The 24,788-nt window shown below is 38.7% G+C and overlaps 1 protein-coding gene across 2 annotated transcripts in view; it reads left to right on the top strand.

The window, feature by feature from the left end:
* Positions 1–24,788, top strand: part of Birc6 (baculoviral IAP repeat containing 6) — a 174,407-nt gene that overhangs the window by 103,819 nt on the left and 45,800 nt on the right. For both annotated transcript variants that reach the window (XM_021186109.2, XM_021186110.2), the window contains exons 45-58: positions 7,452–8,014; positions 9,095–9,270; positions 9,740–9,836; positions 9,973–10,167; positions 10,747–10,947; positions 13,744–14,023; positions 14,433–14,689; positions 14,947–15,055; positions 15,341–15,562; positions 16,830–17,610; positions 19,129–19,272; positions 19,820–19,949; positions 21,675–21,806; positions 22,577–22,744. In XM_021186109.2, coding sequence (XP_021041768.1) covers positions 7,452–8,014; positions 9,095–9,270; positions 9,740–9,836; positions 9,973–10,167; positions 10,747–10,947; positions 13,744–14,023; positions 14,433–14,689; positions 14,947–15,055; positions 15,341–15,562; positions 16,830–17,610; positions 19,129–19,272; positions 19,820–19,949; positions 21,675–21,806; positions 22,577–22,744 — 3,455 coding nt within the window. The remainder of the gene's footprint in view (positions 1–7,451; positions 8,015–9,094; positions 9,271–9,739; positions 9,837–9,972; positions 10,168–10,746; positions 10,948–13,743; positions 14,024–14,432; positions 14,690–14,946; positions 15,056–15,340; positions 15,563–16,829; positions 17,611–19,128; positions 19,273–19,819; positions 19,950–21,674; positions 21,807–22,576; positions 22,745–24,788) is intronic.

Here is a 24,788-nt window from a genome sequence, read left to right on the forward strand (position 1 = left end):
CACGTGTGTGTGTGTGTGTGTGTATGTGTGTGTGTCTGTGTGTGTGTCTCCGTGCTTCCTATGTGTGCAGAGAAAGGCATAAGGTATCCTATGCTGTCACTGCCTTCCTTATTCCCTTGAGTCAGTTTCTTACTTAACTTGAATCTAGGTTAAGTAAGCCAGCAAGCCTCAGCAATTCTGCTGTGTCTGCTCTGATCCCAGGGTTATAGTTTGTTGTCTGTACCTTCAACTTTTTACGTGACTTCTGGGCCCTTGAACTCCGACACTTAGATTTGTCCAGCAGATACTGTTACATGCCGCGTGCTCTCTGTGGCCTGTTTTCATTCATGTATTTTTTTCCACACTGAAGGTTTAGTTCCTGTGACTCTGTTCTGTGTTTCTGCTTCTGTTGTGGAATTATTTTTTTCCCTTTCAGTAAGAGTTTTCCCTCCTAGCACCAGAAGCTCATTTTGGGTGACTTCCCAGAGATCTGTAGGTCCGGGAATGCACCTTGGTTATTTGTTTACCTGGATACATTCAGAATCCGGGTGGACACTCCACACCTAATTCCTTTGTTCAGCATTACTTTTGTTTTATTATTATTTTTTTAATGCATTTAAGTAAAATTTATCTCTTTCTGGGGCACTCACCCTGTTTCCCTGGGGTTCAGCAAACTACCAACTCCAGCGTTGTAAGGTCAGGTGATATACATTGCTTCTTCAGAGCTGCATCTTGGCTATGCTTGGTGATGTGTGGATAGGCATTTGCCCATCTGGGCATGTATAGTGTTCTAGGTGCTCCCAAACAGGAAAATTTGAAACTTTTTTGTGATTTTGTGCAAGAATAGCCAACCATTTTCATATTAGCATAGAATGCTTCTAAAAGTTGACTGGAGAGATAGCTCAGCTGTTAAGGGCATTTGTTATTGCAGAGGACCCAGGTTTGGTTCCTAGACACCTTCATGGTGTCTTATAACCATCTATAATTCATCCAGTTCTAGGGGACCCACCACACCGCTTTGAACAACCAGGGGCACATATGATGCACAGTGTATGTGCAGGCACACAATCATACACATCACCTAAATAATATTTGCCTTTCTTCCCTGCTTTCACTCCTCTTTCTCTCCTTCCGTCTTCCTTCCCTCCCTGCCTCCCTTTCTCCGTTGTGCTTGACAAGCTTTGTAGCCTCAAAGTAGAAGCACTCTCTGGGGTTGTGTTTTTGTTTTTGTAAGACTATTGTGTAGATACTTAGGCTTATCAACGTTTAATTAGATGTGACAAGATGAACATTCCCCATGGTTCTGTTTGTTAAACTTGGAAATTTTTTCATTTGTGTCAATTAAATGGTTTTGGTTTTGGATTTCAAAGTCCATCTTGTTGTTTTAAGCTTTTGGCATTCCAGCTCTTCCAAACTTCCTTCCTTAACAGCTGTCAACAGCATCTCTACAGCATGTTTGAAAGGAAGGGTTGGGCCCTGGTTCTGCAGTCTGCTGTATTTGATGGGCACTGAGCACTCTGAGTAACTTCTTAGACTTCTCCAGCTGCTATCACTTCTCTTTGTCTCTCAAGTTTTTTCAGTAGTTTGAGTTTGCTCTTTTCTTCTGAAGTCACATTTTTGATTGGTCTACAGTATCCCAGATTTTTTGGTCGTTTGTTTTTATTTTGTTCTTTAAAACTACAATTATAATTTAAAATTCTGGGAAGTCACCCAAAATGAGCTTCTTTATTTAACAATAAACAAAATTCTCTCTCTTAAAAAAAAAACAGGCATCATTTTCTTTAATTAACATAGGAATGAATTACTCAATATCATTAAATAAGTCTTGGAAAATCCCACTAGAAATATGTCAGGAGCCACAGATTTGTGGGGGATGCATGAAAAGTCAGTGGGTATCTGTGCAGCAGGTTAAATATGAATACAAATGCATTTATCATCTGCACAATTGTTTTAGTTAGGTATTTTCTTTATTTACATCTCAAATGTTACTCCTTTCCTGGTTTCCCCTCTGAAAATCCCCTATTCTCTCCCCTGTCCCCCTGCTCACAAACTCACCCACTCTCGCTTCCTGGCCCTGGAATTCCCCTGATATCCCAGATTTTTTAGGGTGTCTTATAGATTTTTGTTCTGAAGAATGTTGACAAATCACATTGGATAAAAAGTACATCAGATTTGTAATGATAACATTTCATTGTATGTCACATGCTGAGCTTTAAACTTGTCTTGTTATTGAGTTCCGACAGTATATTTGTGCTCCTGATTGTGTGTGTGTGAGTATATTGGGACCCACAGAGGTCAGAAGAGGCATCAGCTTTCCTGGAACTAAAGTTAATCCACTTGTGATCTTGTGGAAATCCCACTGAGCCATCTCTCCAGTCCCCTTGTTACCAGCTCTTTGAGTTTTATTTTAGGTAGTGGGAATTTTTGAAGATATGAGTTAATTGTGAAGAAATAATTTATATTTTGTTTTTAGTCATTAATAAATATTCATTTATCCCAACTAAATACATTTTTCCTTTCTTTTTCTATGTAGCATCAATAGCTAGCTTTCTCACAGTGCTAGCTTGGTATCCAAACACTTTGCTCCGGACGTGGTGCCTTGTGCTTCACAGCTTAACACTCATGACGAATATGCAGCTTAATTGTAAGTTCAAAATGTATTTATACTGATCTCTGTCATATAATTTAATTTTTCTGATATTATGCCATTAATGTATGTCATTTTAGAAAATGAAATATTAACCTAAGGATTTATTGCTTTTTATCTCATTCTTTTTTAGTCTCTACATTTTATCAATATTTGGATGATTTTATATTTATTTAAACATAAGTTTATTTAATAGGATACCTTTTACACTAATATTTAAAGAATTGTTCTACTCTCTGGTTTGCATTGTATTTCCCATTTGACTCTGTGATGCTGAAGATTAAGTTAGTGCAGAGGATGGGTTACTTATCCACAGTTGACAGAATATAACCTGTGGATGACAGCAAGCATAGGTCTTGCCTCGATTTATCTTAGAGACCTGAGTTAAAAAGTAAGAGTATCTTTTTCTGTTTCTGGAAATGGAGCGTTGTTACTCTGCCAGAGGCCCTTTGAGATTTAGGTCCTTCCCACTGGTCTGTGTACCAAATAAAGATGTACTGGTATGTTTTCCCAATCTGAAGGGAGGTGAGAGGAGGAGACATGTGGTAGATGAGAAGCAGAATGCTCTCCAGTGAACCTGGGCTTCTTGCATGTAAAACATACTCTGTTGTATTCACAATGCTCTTTTTTCCTTTTGCTGTGCAGGGCTTTGAACTCTGTAGCTCTAGCAGTTCTTAAACAACTTATTTTTTTCTCTTGCCCCTAGCATCCTCAGTATCTGGGATTACTTGTCTGCACCACCAGCCCAAGAGATAAAGGAATGTGGCATTATTCTTTGCAATGAAAACTTACATATAAATACATTTCCTTATTGCTAGGAGTTATTCATCCCTTTCCTTTTTTTTTTTTTTTTTTTTTTTAATAGCTGGTTCCAGCAGTTCTATTGGAACTCAGGAGACTACGGCTCATTTGTTGGTTTCAGATCCAAACCTTATTCATGTGTTAGTGAAATTTCTTTCTGGTACCAGTCCTCATGGGACGAATCAGCACAGCCCACAGGTAATAAAGTGTTTAAATATTGATGTATGTGTTCATACCTCTCAGTAAACAGATAATTAAAGTAGCCTTCATGACAAACAGATTTCTCTACACAGATTTTGTTTTGTTTATTTGTTTGTTTGTTTGTTTGTTTTTTGAGTCTGGGTCTTACCATGTAGTTCTGGCTGTTCTGGAACTCAATCTGTAGACTATGCTGTCCTTGAACACACAGTGATCTGCCTGCCTCTGCCTCCTGAGTGCTGGGATTAAAGATGTGAACCACTGTGCCAAGCTATTAACTACGTTTTGAATAGTTTAATAAGCATTAAATTTTGCAGGGGCTCTAAAGTTTTCCTGTAATTTCTCATTTAATAAGTGCTGTTATTAAGAATGATTAATTTTAGTCTTTATATTAATAATTTTCCCTAACCAAATAAACAAAAACCCAAAAGTATTGCTCTGGAATGAGCTTTATGCATCTCACTTTAGATTTCTTTCATATTTATTTATTGTAGTGTGCTGCTGCTGTTTAAGTAATGCTACTTAATTATTGTTTCTTGATGAAATAATTTTAGTGGTCAAATCATTTTTTAGTGTAAAGACAGTAAAAGGTATTTTAAAAAATTAATCTTTCTATATATCTTGGTTTTATATCAGAAATATGACTAATAGTGCTATGATTTTTTTTTTTGGAATTAGCAATTACTGTTACATAATTCTAAAATACCTTAGTTGGAAGGAATTTTCTATCAAAGGACATTAGCTTAATACAAAAGACCACTATGTAGGAATTCTGCAAAGGTGTCCTTAACATGAAATGTGGTCTGCTTATTGAGTGCTGGTTACCATCACTCATTGTTTTCCTCCATTAATTTGTTCACTCTCCGTCCTGATCGCAGCCACTCCTCTCCTTTTGGTGCCCTCCCTCTTACATACCCCTCTGCCCCTTTCCCCTCGCCTCTAAGGAAGGGAAGATACCTCTCTCCCCACTATCAACCCACTCTGCACATCAGTTTAGTGCAGGACCTGGCACACCCCCTCCCACTGAGGCTACTCAAGGCAGCCCAATTGGGTGAACAGGATCTACAGGCAGGGATAAGTCCTGATTCAGTTGTTGAGGGACCTGTTTGAAGACCAAGCTACATATTTACAGAAGGTCGGGCCAGGTCCAGCCCAGATCCAGGTCCAGGTTTGTGGTTCAGTCTCTGAAAGTCCCCAAGGGTCCAGGTTAATTGACTCTTCCGGTCTGTCTGTGGAGTTTGTATCTCCTCTGGGTCCCTCGGTCCTTCCCCTACCCTTCCACAACATTCATGAGCTCTGTACAATGTTTGGCGGTCAATCTCTGCATCTGTTTCAGTCAGCTGCTGGGTGGAGCTTCTGAGAGGATGGTTATGCTAGGCTACTCTCTGAAAGCCTAACAGAGTATCAGAAATAGCCTCAGGAATCGGCTCTCATACATGGGCTGTGTCTCAAGTTGGGCCGGTCATCGGTTGGCCATTCATCCAGTCTCTGTTCCATCTTTTTCCCCCCGCAATTCCTGTCTGTAGGACATATTTTGGGTTGCATGTTTGTGTTGGTATTCTCATCCCTCCATTGGGAGCCCTGCCTGGCTACAGGAGGAGCCACTTCAGGCTCCATATCCCCTCCTACTAGGAGTCTCATCTAGTGTCACCCCATCAACTCCCTGGGACCTCTCTCATCCCTGGTCTCTCCCCACCTGGTCTCTAGCACTTACTTACTGATGAGAAAGAAGTCTGGGAAAGAAGGGTTTTAGAACTTGGCGTAAGTATATTTTACTTTTAGGGTTTATTGTTTTTTGTCATTGTTGTTAGGTTCTTATGGCTCTTGGCTTTACTGGGCTTTGAAAACTGGACTATTGGTGAGTCACTTCACCTGGATCCAGTTCTGCTTCTTGTTTTTTATTAAAATGTTATGTGCAGAGATGGTTTATCTGCATGTATGTCTTTGCATCAGAGGCATGCCTGGTGCCTACTGAGGTCAGCAGAGGCCTCTGATCCCTTGGGACTAGACAGATAGCAACCACCATAGGTCCTGTGGAAGAGCACCTAGTGCTCTTAATCACTGAGCCCTATCTCTATCCCCAAATTGTTTTCTTTAGGGATCACATTTTTTATAAGGATATTCATAAAATTCAATGCAAAATGTTGTTGTAATTTGGGAAGTGTTACAAAGACATTTGGTCATTGAAGCAAGACAAAGAAATATGATTAATTATAGAATCTTCATTTTTAATATGTAAAGAGTGAAATTTAAATTTATTTACTTTCTCCTTCGCTGTTAAGATTTTGTTTTTCATCTGGACACTAGAGCTCCTAGCTCTGCTCTTGACATTTGAGCATGCTGTGTTTCTCACTCAGTAGCTTTCAGTGGGTGTGCATCTCTCCTCAGGTTGGTCCAACAGCTACACAAGCTATGCAGGAATTTCTCACCCGGCTACAAGTGCATTTGTCTTCAACATGTCCCCAGATATTCAGTGAACTTTTGCTCAAGTTAATTCACATACTGTCCACAGAAAGGTAAGTGATAGCATGTAGTCCTGTACATGTCCTGATGTAAAGGTGAATGTGGGATCCAATTAATACACCCTCCCGTAACAGTGTTAGGGCTTTAGTAGGTCAGAGGACAGTTGGGTTGAGGGGCTGTGGAGGAAGGGTTCAATGGGAGATTTTGGTAATTTTCATTTCATTTTATTGCAGATTTTTTTTCAAGTCTTCTAGGTTCTGTTACTGTAACAATGTGGTATCTCAAAATCCACTGATACTTTAATAATCTTGTAACTTAGTTATACTTTTTAGTTGAAAGTTGTTCGAAATTACATAAATTCAGCAAATTCGTGGTGGTGCATACCTTTAATCCCAGTTCCAGCACTCCAGAGACAGAGGCAGGGGGATCTCCGTGAGTTAAAAGCTGACCTGGTCTATAGAGTGAGTTCCAGGACACCCAGGGCTACACAGAGAAACCCTGTTTCAAAAAATAAATAAACAACAACAACAAAAAATTACTTAAATTCTTATGAAATACATAGAGAAATAAGGACAAATTTTTAAAATGTATAATACTAATATTCTAAAGAAAGATAGCTCAAAAATGAAAGTAACGGTTCCATCCCCTATAGAAATCATTAGTAAAAACAAAAGTATGCAGCATGCTAAAAGGATAAATTGCTGCCATGCTGTGGTAATTCTTAAAATGATTGAATGTTGGAGTAGCACAGGTTGTCAGGTGACACTGGTGTATAATCCTATGGAACCTGCCTTACATATGGAAGGCAAGCACTCAACCTCTGAGCCAAAGAATTCCTTAGATCCCTTAGAGAGAAAGAAGGGTGAGTTTTAAAAATATGTAATACTAATATGCCAAAGATGCCTGTATGTCAGAAGAGGGCATCAGATCTCATTACGGATAGCTGTGATCGCTGGGAATTGTATTTAAGACCTCTGGAAAAACAACCTGAGCCATTTCTCTTTGCCTAAAAAACAAAAAACTTTGAATGCATGATAAACAGTTTGTCAATTATGTAGAGGTCAAAAAAAAAAAAAAATTCTACCTGGGTAGCCAGTGTCCTCATAATACATAAGTGACCATTATAGAAATCAGCTTGTCACATAAAAATCCTTCAGTCTGTTACTTTAAGCTAATTTGGTATACTTGTATTTTTCTCTTCTTTCAGTTTAGAAGGGAAGCTATTTTCTGGTTAGGTATATTAAAATAGAGGCGAGCAGAAACTTGTATAAGGTTGGACAACTGCTAATTGAAGAAACATGGTAGTTAGTCAAAGTTACCTAAGTGATTTAATTTTTAATCCTTGTTTTTCGCTTCTCTACAGGGGGGCCTTCCAGACAGGGCAAGGACCTCTTGATGCCCAAGTGAAGCTGTTAGAGTTTACCCTGGAGCAGAACTTTGAAGTTGTCTCAGTTAGTACGATTTCTGCTGTGATAGAGTCTGTCACTTTCTTGGTGCATCATTACATCACTTGCTCAGACAAAGTCATGTCTAGAAGTGGATCAGACAGCTCTGTCGGTGCTCGGGCTTGCTTTGGTGGACTCTTTGCTAACCTCATTCGTCCAGGTGATGCAAAAGCTGTTTGTGGTGAAATGACAAGAGATCAACTCATGTTTGATTTGTTAAAACTTGTTAACATTTTAGTACAGCTGCCTCTTTCAAGCAATAGGGAATACAGCGCAAGAGTGTCCGTGACCACCAATACAACAGATAGTGTTTCAGATGAAGAAAAAGTCTCAGGAGGCAAAGATGTCAATGGAAGCAGTGCCAGCATTCCAGGATCTCCTGCATGTGTTGCTGACTTAGTCTTAGCCAACCAGCAGATTATGAGCCAGATTCTGTCTGCCCTAGGCCTGTGTAATAGCAGTGCCATGGCAATGATAATTGGTAGGTATTTGGAATATTAATCTAATCTCTTTTTGGTATTATACCTATTTTTATATGAATTTTTTTAACAACTTAGGCTATTAGTGAATACTTTCATAGAGTGGCTTTACAGGTAATACACTATCAAAAATTCTGAGAAAATCTTAACAAAGTAACTTGATTAAGAAATTAAGATTAACTAGGCATTGTGGCCCAATGCCTTTAATTCCAGCACTTAGGAGGAAAAGGAAGAGGGTTCTCCATCAGCTTAAACTCAGCATGATATACGCAGTGAGCTTAATGTTAACTAGGGAGAGCCTGTCTCAAAAAACGAAAAGAAAAAGCAGGATGAAGTCATCCATTTTAAGTACCTGGCATGGCTTCAGAGTATGAGAAAACAGCAAAATGTACCCCATACCTGCATGCTCTTATGATACATGTGTCATACAGTTTAACTTTCCTACCATTGGAAAAGAAACATTTTAAAGGGCTTTAACATAATGTAAGGCACTTTATGTCTGAAACATTTTCTGCCCACTAATACTCTTCTCCTTCTCCCACCTCTAATTTTATTTCATGAGTATATAGTTTACTTGGCTATATGTTTGCATCACCTGCATGCTGTGCTCCCAGGGGACTAGAAGAAGGCTTCAAATCCCCCTGGGACTGCAGTTATAGACAGTGAGGTACTTACCACGAAGGTGCTGTTAATCAAAACTGGGTCCTCTGGAAGAGGAGACAGTGCTCTTAATCCCTTTATTTTCTTCTTGATTCAGTGATGTATGTCATTTAGAGTGATGTCCTCTTAGTCACATAATAAGACCATTTTTATATTAGCCTGCAGTAATCTTTATAGGAGCGTGTGTGTGTGTGTGTGTGTGTGTGTGTGTGTGTGTGTGTGTGTATGTGTGTGTGCGCGCACGCGTGTGTGTGTGTGCATGAACGTGTATGTGAGCACATGTGTCTATGTGTCTGTGAGAAACTGGAGACTTATGTACCTATCCTTTACTGTTTTTTGAAAAATTGGTTTTTTTAACTGTTTTAATTTTATTGGTTTTTATGTATGTATTTTACAAAATGTATAATCTTCTATTAAACTAGGAGCAAGTGGCTTACATCTCACCAAACATGAGAACTTCCATGGTGGGTTAGATGCCATATCAGTTGGAGATGGATTATTTACCATATTGACAACACTTAGTAAGAAAGCCTCTACAGTCCACATGATGTTGCAGCCAATCTTGACCTACATGGCCTGTGGGTACATGGGCAGACAAGTACGTTCAGCAGCTGCTGCAGTAATTTAACAGTTTGATGGTAATGCAAGCAGAGAATTACATCAGACAGATGAACAGTATTCATGTTCATGGGCAAAGTAACTCTTAGATTTCACTTTTAATAGAAATTGAAGAATAAAATTTCATGAAATGGTCTTTTAAAAAATGACCATGGAGATAAGTCAATATTTATATTCTGGAAATGCTCACTACTCCTTTCCCTGAGAGAGCATCTTTAACTAGCAGGTGTTTTCCTGAGATGTGACACAGAACTACTAAAGAGGGACAACTCTTCAAAATTATCTTTTATTTCCTTTTAGTTAAAGGGTGTGGGGGTAAATTTTCATTCTAATACAATGTTTTAATTAATTCCTTAGTAATTTCTATAGTGTCATTTCGATCATATTAAGAAATCTAGTTGTCCAGATTCACGGGGACTTATAACTCAATGTTGTTTGTTTCCTTTTAGGGCTCTCTTGCCACTTGCCAGTTATCTGAGCCCTTGCTGTGGTTTATCTTGAGAGTGTTGGATACTAGTGATGCATTGAAAGCTTTCCATGATATGGGTAAGACAAACGTCTCCTATGCTGTCATTTTAGCATGGTCCTTTCAGCTAACACTGTGGCACGGTCATTTTTGAACTCTTTTGAATCTTCACTTGTTTCTAGGATTGTTTTCATTTAGTATTCTTTGTGAATTTAGGTGGAGTTCAGCTTATATGCAATAATATGGTTACCAGTACAAGGGCTATTGTGAACACTGCAAGAAGTATGGTATCAACTATTATGAAATTTCTTGACTCTGGACCAAATAAAGCTGTTGACAGCACTTTGAAAACAAGGATCCTGGCGTCTGAGCCTGACAATGCAGAAGGAATCCATAACTTTGCACCTCTTGGTAAGACAGTGGTCATGCCTCTTGCTGTGACTCAGCTTAGTGTTTGGATGAGGTGAGGCAAAATTAGTTGTGGACACAAGTTGATATTAGATTCATACAATTTTAAATATAAAAATTCCTTTTATAGGCTATTGGGTCCAAAACATTCTACTAACTACAACATTTTTAGATCAGTTCTCTCTTCAAATGTTATTCACCTTGAAAGGAGTTAAACATTGATATGTCTTACATTTTTAATTTAGGTGTTTATTCCTTCATACTGCATTTCTTTCATGCTTATTGTTGTTTCATGAACATCTGAGAAATAGAGACCCATTATTTTCATGGTTAAGGAAAGTATAGTCCTCAAGAGTTTTCTACTTAATTTAAAAATTACCCTAGACATGTGCTCACTAATGGTCACTTGTCATCTGACTAATAGTTCACTGGCTATTTTGGGAATGCTTTGATCATCATGCTTGGTGTAGCTATTCCAGCAGATGTTGTTATAGCTTCATATAGTATCATCTGAGTATTCCTCAGTGTTATCCTGCATCCTTTTCACACGTTTGCATGCTGTTTCCCAATGTTTTCTTGTAGGTACCATCACTTCTAGTAGTCCTACTGCCCAGCCAGCTGAGGTGCTCCTGCAAGCCACACCGCCCCATCGAAGAGCTCGTTCTGCTGCTTGGTCCTACATCTTTCTGCCAGAGGAAGCCTGGTGTGACCTTACCATCCACCTTCCGTCAGCAGTGCTGCTGAAGGAGATACACATTCAACCTCACCTTGCATCTCTGGCAAGTGAGTACTGTGAGGAGTGCTGAGAGTGACAGAGGCACGGAAGATGGGAAGTGCTCTCAGCAAGCCCTCCTGTGCTCACCTTCGGTGTTAGATCATGGGTACATGTGTTTAATCACTGTGGTCGGTTGGTCTCTCTCTCTCTCTCCTTCTCTCCTTCCCCCCCCATTTCTCCCTCCCTTCCTCCCCCCCTTCTGTATAATTCACTTGGTTCTTAATTGAATATATTTTATCAGAACATTTTAAGTTAAATTCCTTAAAATATTTGGAAAATCAGTTCCAGATTAAGCAGAGACACTTTTTTTTTTTTTTTTTTTTGTAGAATATTCAGTAACAATGCTTGATAACATTTTTCCATTTAAAGTCACTTAGATTCTTTCAGCATATTCACAGTTTATATTGAGATGGTCACATTCATTTGTGTTCAATGTTATCCAGTGTTATTCAATTGGATGAAAAACTCGGGAGATTTCATAGATTTTTAGTATGTTTGGAAGAATATTTTTATTTTTAAGGTAGACTATAATCTAGTTATATTCAAACTATTTCCTAATCTTATCCAAATAATATAAGGTGAATGTCAGACATAATGTCATGTCCCTGTAATTTCATGTCATGGGAACATGAAGGAGGACATTTTTGAACTTGAGGCCAGCCTGTGTTTCCAGATGAAATAAAACAAAAAGAATAACATACCCAGAGGAATGGATACAGAAAATGTGGTACATTTACACAATGGAGTACTACACAGCTATTAAAAATAATGAATTCATGAAATTCTTAGACAAATGGATGAATCTGGAGGATATCATCCTGAGTGAGGTAACCAATCACAAAAGAACACACATGATATGCACTCACTGATAAGTGGATATTAGCTCAGAATCCTTCCTAGAAGGGGGAACACAATACCCATGGAAGGAGTTACAGTGACAAAGTTCGGAGCAGAGACTGAAGGAACGACCATCCAGAGACTGCCCCACTTGGGGATCCATCCCATAAACAACCACCAAACCCAGACACTAAGGCAGATACCAACAAGAGCTTGCCTGATATAGTTATCTCCTGAGAGGCTCTGCCAGTGCCTGACAAATACAGAAGTGGATGCTTACAGCCATCCATTGGACAGAGCACAGGGACCCCAAAGAAGGCGCTAGAGAAAATACCAAAGGAGCTGGAGTTTGCAGCCCCATAGGAGGAACATTAATATGAACTAACCAGTACCCGCAGAACTCCTTCAATCAAAGAAAACACATGTTGAGACTTGTGGCTCTAGCTGTATATGTAGCAGAGGATGGCCTAGTCGGTCATCAATGGGAGGAGAGACCTTGGTCCTGTGAAGGTTCTATGCCCCAGTATAGGGGAATGCCAGGACTGGGAATGAGAGTGGGTGGGTTGGGGAGCAGGGAGAGTGGGGAGGGGATAGGGGATTTTCGGAGGGGAAACTAGGAAAAGGGATAACATTAGAAATGTAAATAAAGAAAATATCTTAATAAAAAAAAAGAATAACATATACTAAAACCTTACTTTAGCAGGCCATAAACTATTTTATAAGACAAAGTACTGCTTGACAGGGTAGCATAGGCCTACCTTCCCGTCTACTTAGGCTTCAGCAGGAGGATTTACAGTTGAGTATCTGCATGGGTATCGTGTGAGTAGGCAGCTAGTGTGCAGATAGAAACAGAGACGTGATCTAGTGACATGGCTCACCGATGGAGTCCTTTCCTAGTAAGCTTTGCATCAAGCTCTAAGCTGCAGTTCAAGTATTGCCATCTGAAATGAGAAAGCTTTTGTTTGGAAGGAAAACTGTTTGTTTGAATGTAGATAGATTTTGCCTGTGAGAATTTGGAACTCAAGTACAGTGTGGGTAGAGAAAGCTGGTATTTATGCATGCTTAACTAACAGATAACTTTCTGGTGAATTAGGGCAGGGACTCAATATATGTTCCAGTAAAAATTGAATAGATTTATTATTAAATGGTGGTAGAAATTTCAGTTGTTTGATTTCTTAAAGTGTATTGCTCATGTAAAATACAGCTATTAGTTTCTTGAAAATTACAGTTACAGTTTACAAATTTTTAAAAACTTTCTCTAACCCTTAATGTTAGCGTGGCATTTAATTGACATTTAATAAAATTATACTTAGTATAGAAATAAACCAATTTTTAAGATTTTTCTTTGATAGATATGTTTGCTCGATAGGCCTCTGTGCTATGCTGGGAGCAGAATGTCCCATTAGGAGTTTCCAGTTGTTACCTCACGGGCACTCCTTACATAACAAAAACTGTTTTACACTTAAAATTTGAAACTGTCTGGTTAAGATTTAAAATGTAGATAAAAGGTGAAACTAGCTGTGATGTTAACAGTGTTGCAAACCTTACAGTATAAAGCATTGAACCCATTGGTAATTACTATTCTGGTCTTGTCAAGTTACTCTAAACAACCAATCTTAGAACTATGCTATGCTCGTGACAGTTTTGGTAGAAGAGGAATAGGAAGTTATTGCCCTCTAAGTTGGTTTATTTTGCTTTTTACGAGTATGTAATACACACACAATTGATAAAAGTTACTGATATAAGGTGAATATTTCCATATTTGTGATTATTTTAATTGTGGGAGGTCATATTTTTTAAAAACATGCAAAATGATGATGAGTGCTAGTGACGGGTGCCTCTCTTAGTGCTTTCAGTGCTAACAGTGCATGCATCTCAAAGTTGCCAGGTTAGTGCCCTTTATTCTAGAGTACTAGAACATAGCATCTAGTTCCCTTTTTTTACTGTTCAGTTTTCTCTTCCTGCAGCCTGCCCATCGTCAGTGTCTGTTGAAGTAAGTGCAGATGGTGTTAATATGCTCCCTTTGTCTACTCCTGTTGTCACAAGCGGTCTCACCTACATAAAAATTCAGCTTGTCAAAGCCGAAGTAGCTTCTGCTGTCTGCCTCAGACTACATCGTCCTCGGGATGCCAGCACACTAGGCCTCTCACAGATTAAATTATTAGGCCTCACTGCTTTTGGTACCACCTCATCAGCCACAGTTAATAATCCCTTTCTTCCATCTGAAGATCAAGTTTCTAAAACAAGGTATATATTTTTTTACTTCTTACTCTTTTTTTTTTTTCCTTAAAAAATGCTTTCTGGGGTTGTTTTCAAATTATTCATCCTAGCCAGAGTTGATGGTGCACACTTTTAATGCCAGCACTTGGAAGGCAAAGGCAGGTGGAGTTCTGTGAGTTCCAGGCAAGCCTGGTCTACATAGCTACATAAGGAGACACCCCCCCTTCCCATGCCCCACCTCCCCAAAAAACACCTTAGTAAGTTGTTCTGTAGGTGCTTATATAGTACCTATTTCGAAATGTTAGGTCTAATACAATAATTATGATGAGTGTAACAATGAATTAGTAAAGTTAAGATTTATGTAATAAGTTTACGGAAAGCATCTTCAATAATTTGAGCTACTTATGTTACTGTATTTGTCCTTTGTATGTTTCAGCATTGGATGGTTACGGTTATTACATCATTGCCTTACACATATAAGTGATCTAGAAGGGATGATGGCCAGTGCAGCTGCCCCTACTGCCAACCTGCTGCAGACTTGTGCTGCCTTACTGATGTCTCCATACTGTGGGATGCATTCCCCCAACATTGAGGTTGTGCTGGTAAAGATTGGGTTGCAGTCCACTAGAATTGGCCTGAAGCTTATTGACATTCTCCTGAGGAACTGCGCAGCATCAGGCAGCGATCCTACAGGTGACTCTTGACTTTGCTCCTGCAATTTTTACACACCTACACAGTAAACATACGTGAACAACATGATGTTTGTAATTCTTTCTGAAATGAAGTTCTCTTAAAGCTTTGTTATTTTTAAACCTTTTCATATTTTACAGGTGACATAATTTAAATATTCAGTGAATATAACTTTTATATTCAGTGAATAACTTTAAAAAGTATATCTTTCCATATAAACTGGCTAATTTAACAATGTTTTTCTTTTTTCCTTGGCTAAGATTTAAATAGCCCTTTACTTTTTGGAAGGCTGAATGGACTGTCCTCTGATTCTACAATAGATATTCTTTACCAGCTTGGTACAACTCAGGATCCTGGAACTAAAGACAGGTATGCTTTGGTACTGTTTTTTAATTTAATCACAAACATGATTTTGTGAATTGGAATTAATACTTTTTCTTCAGAAAGTCTTACAAATGTTTAAACGAGTATATCTATCAACATCTATTCATATGGTTTATATAATAAAATAATATGTCTAGACATATCTTGAATGCTTTTGAGCTAAAATGTATTTGTAGTCAGTATTACATTTGTAGGAATACTTCACATGTAAAGATATTATTTATATCAAATTTCAGTTGTTGCATTACTGGTCTTTCTTAACTTTTTAAGAATTCAGGCCTTGCTAAAGTGGGTCAGTGACTCTGCAAAAATGGCTGCTTTGAAGAGAAGTGGCAGAATGAACTATATGTCCCCAAGCTCATCAGCTGTCGAGTATGGTCTTCTCATGCCATCCCCCTCTCATTTGCACTGTGTAGCAGCGATTCTTTGGCACAGTTATGAACTGCTGGTGGAGTATGATTTGCCAGCACTGCTAGACCGAGAGCTCTTTGAGTAAGTACGATTGAAATCCTACTCTCTTGTATGCTATATTGACTGTATATTTCCATTTGTTAGGTATAGTATTGTGTCTGTTTCTGTAGTTTACTGTTTTAGAGTTGGTGAGACCTAAGAGAATAGAGCCTAAAAACGAAGTGGGCTAAAGTCCCATGAAGTAGTGTGCTTTATTCAGAGCACCAGACAGCAGGAAGAAAACACTGAAAGAACAATCCTGGGTTTTGAAGAAACTAAAGATACAAGGCTCGTGTTTCTTGGAGTTTCTCCACAAGCACTCAGAATTCTCACACAACTTCATTCGTGGAATGTGTTCCAAAAATATTGATAATTATTTTTGATATAAGGGTAATTTGAAAATAATAAATACAAAGTAGTCCTTTTGGAGTAACGTTTCCCATTTACTGTGTTTCCTCCATGCTAGGCATTGATGTGCTCTTCTCCTGGAGCTGCACTCTCAGCCTTTCTTGATTTAACATTGATTAGTGATATTGCTAGTTTTTCTCTGAGAAATGTTTGTGTGGGTGTCTCACTTGCATGGTCAGCTCCAGGTCTCTTCAGTATAAAGTGTAAAGGGCAGTATCAGTAAAGTTGAGAGTGGCAGGGATGCTTGCCCCTCTCTGTTGCTAGCACTGGGAGCAAGAGGACGGTGGTGAACGTAGTGAATCCCAGTACCGTGAAAGATATAACACTGAGACCGTCCTATTCAAAATCAGTGGGAGTAGAAGGAGAATATACAGATGTGGATGTACGCAGTCAAACAGCAGGCTGAGCATGGGGTCCCCAATGGGGAAGTTAGGGCAAGGACTGAAGGAGCTGAAGGGGTTTGTAGCCACATAGGAAGAATAACAGTATCAACCACCCAGACTCCCCAAAGCTCCCAGAGATAAACTACCAACCAAAGAGTACACCTGGGGGGACCCATGGCTCCAGCCACCTATGTAGCAGAGGATGGCCTTACCTGGCATCACTGGGAGGGGATCCCCTTGGTCCTGTGAAGGCTTGATGCCCTAGGGTTGGGGAATGCTCTGGTGCTGAGGCGGGAGTGGGTGGGCAGGTGGTGAAGCACCCTCATAGAAGTAGGGGGAGGGGAAGGGGATAGGGGCTTTGTGGAGCGGAAATTAGGAAGGGGGATAACATTTGATACGAAAGTAAATAAAATAACCAATTTAAAAAAATGTCAAGTAAACTCTTAGTGGTTTTGGTCATTAAATATAAATATTTAATCTCCAGGAGGAGTATTTCAAGCAATCTTTTCTTTCTCTAGGTTACTTTTTAATTGGTCCATGTCACTTCCATGCAACGTGGTCTTGAAGAAAGCCGTTGACAGTCTGCTTTGCTCCATGTGCCATATACATCCAAATTATTTTTCCTTGCTCATGGGCTGGATGGGAATTATCCCTCCTCCGGTGCAGTGTCATCATAGACTATCCATGACAGATGATAGCAAGAAGCAAGATCTTAGTTCATCATTGACAGATGACTCCAAAAATGCACAAGCACCTCTCTCTCTAACTGAATCCCACTTGGCAACTCTCGCTTCCTCTTCTCAGTCCCCAGAAGCTATCAAACAGTTGCTAGACTCGGGGTTACCTTCCCTTCTTGTGAGGAGTCTGGCTAGTTTTTGTTTTAGTCACATTTCCTACTCAGAAAGCATCGCTCAGTCAGTAGATAATTCCCAGGACAAACTCAGGCGGCATCATGTTCCACAGCACTGTAATAAGATGCCCATCACAGCAGACCTAGTTGCTCCCATCCTTAGGTTTTTGACAGAAGTTGGCAATAGTCATATCATGAAAGATTGGCTTGGTGGTTCTGAAGTCAACCCACTGTGGACAGCACTTCTGTTTTTATTGTGTCACTCTGGGTCTACCGCTGGAGGACATAATTTAGGGGTACAGCAGAGCAGCACAAGGTCAGCTTCTCATTCTTCAGCTACTACAGCAGTACTGACTACCCAGCAACGGACAGCCATTGAGAACGCAACTGTTGCCTTCTTTCTGCAGTGTATTTCATGTCACCCTAATAACCAAAAGCTGATGGCACAGGTAAGACAACAAGGCCCATCTTAGACTTTATATGGGGTTTTGTTAATAGGAGAAAGTACTGCATTTTTGAAATTAGCTAAGCAAGCGCCATGTGACAATAAAGCTTGGGATTAGGTCCGTAAAGCATCAGAATCTAGGCCACAATTGCAGTATTTTCTCTCTCCTTGAAATACATGCTCTCACAATACATTACTTTTTAGGATTCGACTAAATTCATACTAACATTCATGACTGGAAATCCATGAACATTCTAGCTTCGATCTGACACGATTCCAAACTCCCCTCGTTAAAGAGCAAGGCTAAGAGAATGTGTTTCTGCCGCTGGGACTGGATTGGCTGTCACGTGTTACCAGACTGCTGTGACTGTTGGTTTGCCTCTGTCACATAGACATGAAGAGTAGGTTTCAGGAGAGAGGCTCTGAACATTATAGACTGTTTATTATAGTACGTCTGCATGGCCAAAATTTTGCAAGCTAGGATTGCTTAGAGGATATTTGCAAGTGCTTTATTTTGTTTTGTTGCTAAGTTTTGCAGCTTTGTGGCCCTTGTGAGTTTTGGGCTAGTTTTTTTACTATATACATCAGAGCTAGTAACACAGAACACCTTAGGATACAGGGAAAAAGGTTCTTTTTCTCCCTGTTAATGGGGAGTGCTTATTCCTGTCATTCTATTAATACAGGTGAACAATTTTAATTTTTATAAATATAGTTTGTTGACTGGAAAAACAAGGTACATTAGTGCTCATAGTAGTTATTAGACAAATGTCTCTCTGCTTAATATAACTAGTTAAATGTAAGTGCTTGAGTTATAAGCTTGAACCAGAAGCATAATTACAATTCTTAAAAGTTTGAATTGAGCTTTTTAGACTGAGCTGCTATATTCCTTTGACTTCTGATCTCATTCTCATGTTTCTTATTAAGACTTTGTTTTTAATGCAAAACCAATTCCCCACCCCCCACACCCACCCTCTCAGTTCTCTTTGTGTCAACCCAGCTGATCTCAAACTCACAAAGACCTGTCTCTTAGTGCTGAGATTAAGGCATGGGCCACCACACCTGGCAAAGTGCTTTTCAAAAAGTAAATTTTATTATAACTGGACTGATATTTACTAACGACAGTTCTGGCTAGTCCTACTCTTTATGTGAAAGATCAATAGTAGGCATTCCTTTCCTCTATTGAAATGTTCCTTAGTTTGTTTTTTTGTGAGTCAGTGTCTTACTCTGTAGGCTTGAACTCCTTGAACTTGCTGTGTAGACTAGGCTGGCCTTGAGTTTAAGAGACCTACCTTCCTTCTCCTGAGTGTTGGAATTAAAGTTGTGTGACATCACACCTGGCTGATTCTTACACTTTTAATTGTTTATCTGCCTCTGTATTCCCATATTTTGAGATTTGAGTTCTTATTTGCAGACTGGATGCATTAAAACACATTGATTCATTAATCCATATTCTTAATTTCTTGTTTATATTTTAAAATAAAACCCTGAATATCTCCACTTTCGAAATTTCTTCCCTTCCCAGGTTCTCTGTGAACTGTTTCAGACAGCCCCTCAAAGGGGTAGCCTTCCAACATCTGGGAATATTTCAGGGTTTGTTCGAAGACTGTTTCTGCAGTTGATGCTGGAGGATGAGAAGGTGACAATGTTTCTTCAGTCACCTTGCCCAGTGAGTAATCTTGGTGATCACTTTCTTGTCCTTATAATACTTAGAACTTACAGACTTATGTGTATGTGTGTCTTGCTCAAATGTCTGTCTGTGTACCATATGTGTGCCTGACCCAAAGAGATGAGAGCTTTGAACTCTTGGAACTGGAGTTACGTGTATTGTGAGCTGCCATGTAAGTTCTAGAAACAAGCCCAGGTCCTCTGTAAGAACAAGTGCTCTTCACTGCAGAGCCGTGTCTCCAGCCCCATCTTCTCTTTAGTAATGTAGCAGTTTATATTGACAATAAGTGTCATTTAGGATAACTTGCCATATCCCTACGATATTTTGAATAGTAGGTTTTGTTTTGTGGACACACAGAATATTTGATACCATTGGTACTTCTAAAAAGCTGATCAACAATTCCTAGGTAAAGAAAGCATGCCAGAAATATGTAAAACATACAAATTATGCCTTATTGAGCTTTTTATTTGTCTATATCTTTGAAATTGATTCCTGATAGTATGTATCCTAAAACACTTACTTCTAAATTAATTAATTTTTTTCTTAGCTATATAAAGGAAGAATTAATGCAACTAGCCATGTCATCCAACACCCAATGTTTGGAGCAGGCCATAAGTTTCGTACTCTGCATTTGCCAGTCTCAACAACGTTGTCAGACGTGCTTGATAGAGTTTCAGGTAAGCAAGACTTAAGTTTTAAGTTTTCTTTAACCCCAGTTTTATGCATTTGAACTTAGAAAAAGATTTATTTTTAATTTATGTATATGATTGTCTTGCCTGCATATGTATGTCTGTGTATGATACGCATGCACCACCCACAGAGTTGAAAAGAGGGTGTGTCAGAGCCTCTGCAACTGGAGCCAGGAGCAGTTCTAAGACACCATGTGGTTCCTGAGGACTGAACCCTTGGGTAGGAGCAACAAGTACTCTTAGGCACTGCGTCATCTCTTTAGTCCCTTATAACTTTGTTTTCTTGTTTCTGTCCTCTCAGAAACCGTTTCATACCCAAAGTTCCTAAATGTCTTCATAGCTTGAGGACAGAAACCGTTCTAATTAAGTTAGCAATAATAACTATTACCTTCAGGCAATAATATTCTTAGTTATGATCTCAGCTCTGTCTTGTGATGGCGGGGCAGGAGCTAGAGATGGAAACAGTCGACTGGAAACATTTCAAGGATTTTCCCTATACATAGCCATGCAGTCATGCTATTGTTGCACTAGTGTATCTGTGGCAGGCTTCAAATTAATAAGTGTTTTCTGAATCTAGAGGTAAAATTAACAAATGTTCAAAAGTGAATATAAAAGGAGTAGGATCCCCTAGTCCCCTCGTCGTTCATCATTGTTGGTGAAGAAAGCGGAGTGAACCATCTTCCCTCTGTGCTTCTAAGCAGTAAAGCCGTGCATTGAGGAAAAGGGGGCTTTTTTGTTGTTCTGTTTTTCGAGATTGGGTTTCTCTGTGTAACAGAGCCCTGACTATCTTTAGATATTACATTGTTGACCAGGCTGCCTGTGAATTTCGAGATCTGCCTGCCTGAGCCACCTCAGTGCTGGAATTAAAGGCATATGCCACCATGCCCAGCTAGAAAGAGCTGCTTTTATGGCATTGTGATCATCAGAGAAGTTATAGTTATTGAGTAAATAAAATTTTTTCATAAGAACTGCAGATTTCTCTAGAGATGGACTTATGAGAAGAACACATTCTGCCCCTGAAAGCAATTATGAATGCATTAAATTTAAAAGTAAGCTGGTAATATGTATGTTATAACATTAAAAAATAGTATATATCTATATTCGTAAGTGGAAGACCAATGTTTTCCTGGGAATTAGTTAAATCGCATGAAATCCAAAGCTCACAATTAAAGACAGCCAGAAAAGAGTGGGGAGGTCCTCGCTTCGGCAGCAGGGATCCTTAGAATCCAATATGGGGGTTAGCAGCGACCCTGCACAAGGACAGAAAGTACATAAAGTGTTCAATGTTTAGAGAAAAAGAAGACAGTGGGGACTTGTCAGCATTTGTAGGGTAGTAAGTCAAACTATGTGTGTGAAACTATTCACCTACTGTAAAGTGTCTGGAGTCCGAGCAGGAGGATGACAGGGGCCTGGGAATTAGGTCTCAGCATCAGAGTAAGGCTGTGTATCACAGCAAGAAAAGACTGATTTTTAGTTCACATTCCTTATAGATGACACAATTGTTTTATAAAATTGCAGTTTTTCCCTGCAGCTATAACAAAGAATACAATAAAATTTTAATGTTATGATAACTGTGTGTTAAAACAAGTTTGGTTTCGTTCTTTGTTTTTTATTTGGATATGGCAGCTTATCTATTAGAACAAAACTAATGCTGTTGCTTTCCTTCTGGATGATGTAGAAAAACACTGTATTTTAGACAGTATTGTCTTGCAGATACACCAAGTATCACAGCTAAACTTATTAGTGAGCAAAAAGATGATAAAGAAAAGAAAAACCATGAAGAGAAAGAAAAAGTTAAGGCAGAAAATGGATTTCAGGATAATTACAGCGTTGTTGTTGCCTCTGGTAAGCTTTGTGCTTTCTGCCACCATTAATCTGACATCTCTGTTTGTCAGTAGAATTACTTAAATCTGTTTATTGCCCAAAGGTTACTTACTACACTCTACCAGCAACTAAAAATGTATGAATAAATAGCATACATACTGTACTTTATCTTTATAAAGTGACCTTATCACAACACACCTGAAAAAATCCACTGATAGAAGTACTTTTGTGTAACATCCTTCTTTAAGCACATGCTAAAACTAAAGCAAAAAGACCTCCTGGTTTTCATTTATAGTGTTTTCATTACATAAAACATTTAAATTTCTAGTATTGGATTTGGAAGAAGAAAAATATTATCAAGGGTGACTTATCAAGGCTGTGCATTTAAAAAAACTATTTGGTAAGAGTATGTGGTAAAAAGTATGTAAGAAAGAATGTAAACGTAAGCTTTCTCTGTGATCAGCATATTGGTTATTTGTCCTCCTTATCATAAATCAACATGGGGTCTCTTACAAAACTATTTTCCAAAACTACTATTTTTTTGCTTAAATAGCCACGTGTATGTAATAATTGATGGCAACTTGCAGTATTCTCATTTTCTTGGCAGTTATAAATGGAAAGCCAAAATTATTTATGGCATGCCTAAAAGATCAGGGAGAGCTGGAAGTGTAGATACTAGATTAATGATTTGATGTTAGGAATTCCCAGTTTATTAAAACTTTTTGGAAATATTTACTTCATGTCTAAGCTAGAAAAAGTTAAAAAAAACTTAACCAATTATTATCTTTTAGGGCTGAAATCACAGTCTAAACGTGCTGTGGCATCCACACCACCTCGCCCACCATCCAGGAGAGGAAGAGCCGTTCCTGATAAGATAGGAAGTGCATCCTCAAGTGCAGACACCGCCAACAAAATCATCACCGTGCCCGTGTTTCATCTGTTCCACAGACTCCTGGCAGGTAACACTCTGAAACGTAACAGCACAGCAGTCACGTGTTTGATCTCTTGCTTTGCGTGAGATAAATGAGATCCTCCTGGGGATTTTTTTCTACACAGTTCCTTTTAGGAAGAAATAACATGCACAAAGAATAACCTTTTAAATGTCTGTTTCAGTGACACGAAGTTATGTTATTTTTTCACTTTTATATCTTCTTTACACTTGCTTTGAGCACAGATGGTAAAGTGTAGAAGTAGCATAGGTAAGTTTTGTAGGTAGAATTCTAGCCAAGGGTTTCAAGAGAGAACAGTGGTAATTAACATATTCTTTCCAGATAAAATTCTTTGACCACTGTTTTTCATTTGTTAATGTGATATTCATTATTGCTGTGCCATACTCTTATTGCCAAGTAATGCTTGAATGATCTCCTTTTTAAACTTCACATCCAAGGTATTTATAGTAGAGGTCTAGAATCTAGGACTAGTGGGTTATTTACTACGTCTCTTTGTAAATAAAGTTTTGTGGGTTTTTTTCATAACTTTAATAAGATTATCAATTAAAATATGAATATGCTTTTGTTTATTAAGTTGACAATATTAAGCAGGATTTGTTCCGTGAATGTGCAGAAGGGTTTTAAAATATACAATGTAAATTCCCTTGAATCTATTTGTACAAGTAACCAGAAAGCGATTCTTTCAAGAAGAAACATTATCAAAAGAAAAAATATTCTACTAATGCTTCATACAAGAAATAGATACATGTGGAGTCTGCACGATGGCTGAGCGGGTGTCTCAGTGTCTGTTTCCAAGGCTCAGTTTGATCCATGGGACCCACATGACAGAATGAGAGAACTGACTCTAGAAAATGTCCTCCAACTACCACATGTATGTGTACCATGGCGTGCACAGCTACACACACACACACACACACAGGAATAATAATAGTAGAAAAGGAATATAGACATTTGTTGAACAAAGAGACAGTTAAAGCAATTTCTAACCCTAATAACTTAGCCTCCATACATACATTGATAAAGCTCCCTAGTTGAGAACTAGTGCACTCTTTTGCTACAGTGACTCTCAGGTGTGCAAGCCTCATGGCTCTGCTTGACCTCCTGACTCAATCTTTAAAATCCTGGATTGCAGACCTGTGCCACCATGCCTGGGTTGTGCAGTAACCAGCTGGAGATTGAACTCAGAGGTCTGTTTATGCTAAGGGAGCCCTCTGCCAACTGAGTTATATCCCCAGCCCAGTATGCATACATTACTTTGACTTAATTACAAATGAGCCATTTGACAAAAATAGTTTAAAATATATTTATATTTTATTTGTGTTTGTGTGTGTGTACACACACACACACACACACACACACACACACACACACACACACACACACACATATATATAAAGCCAGGACCTTAAAAATAGTAGTCCTCGTGGAAAACAATTAAGAGATCAAATGACTTTGAGCGAACTATTTATATTATACTGTGTTTTACATCAATTGTTTCTATAAAATTAACACAATTTTCCATTATAATTACTTTAAAATTACTATTTGTTGACACTAAGTACATTCACAGTGTGTGACTGCCATCACCATCTCTCTGGTAGTTCTTTTCTGTATCACACACTCTAAATCTCTTTCATATTAATAGAGAATCTATGGAACATTATAAAGAACAGACTGAGAAACATTCTGACTTTGATTCCAATCTGTGTCCTGAATCTACCACTTACTTATCTACACTAACTAATAATAGACACTTATTACTATTTCCTTGTCATTTTAAGACTCAAAATAGTAAGTTTACTGAAGTAGTGTAAAAGTTGAGGTTTTTTTTTTATTAGATATTTTCTTTATATACCTTTCAAATGCTATCCCCAAAGTTCCCTATACCCTCCCTCCACCCTGCTCCCCTATCCACCCACTCATACTTCTTGGCCCTGGCATTCCCCTGTACTGGGGCATATAAAGTTTGCAAGACCTAGGGCCTCTCTTCCCAGTGATGGCCGACTAGACCATCTTCTGATACATATGCAGCTAGAGATATGAGCTCTGGGGG

The sequence above is a fragment of the Mus caroli genome, chromosome 17, assembly GCF_900094665.2.
Source record: "Mus caroli chromosome 17, CAROLI_EIJ_v1.1, whole genome shotgun sequence".
NCBI classification, from domain to species: Eukaryota; Metazoa; Chordata; class Mammalia; order Rodentia; family Muridae; genus Mus; species Mus caroli.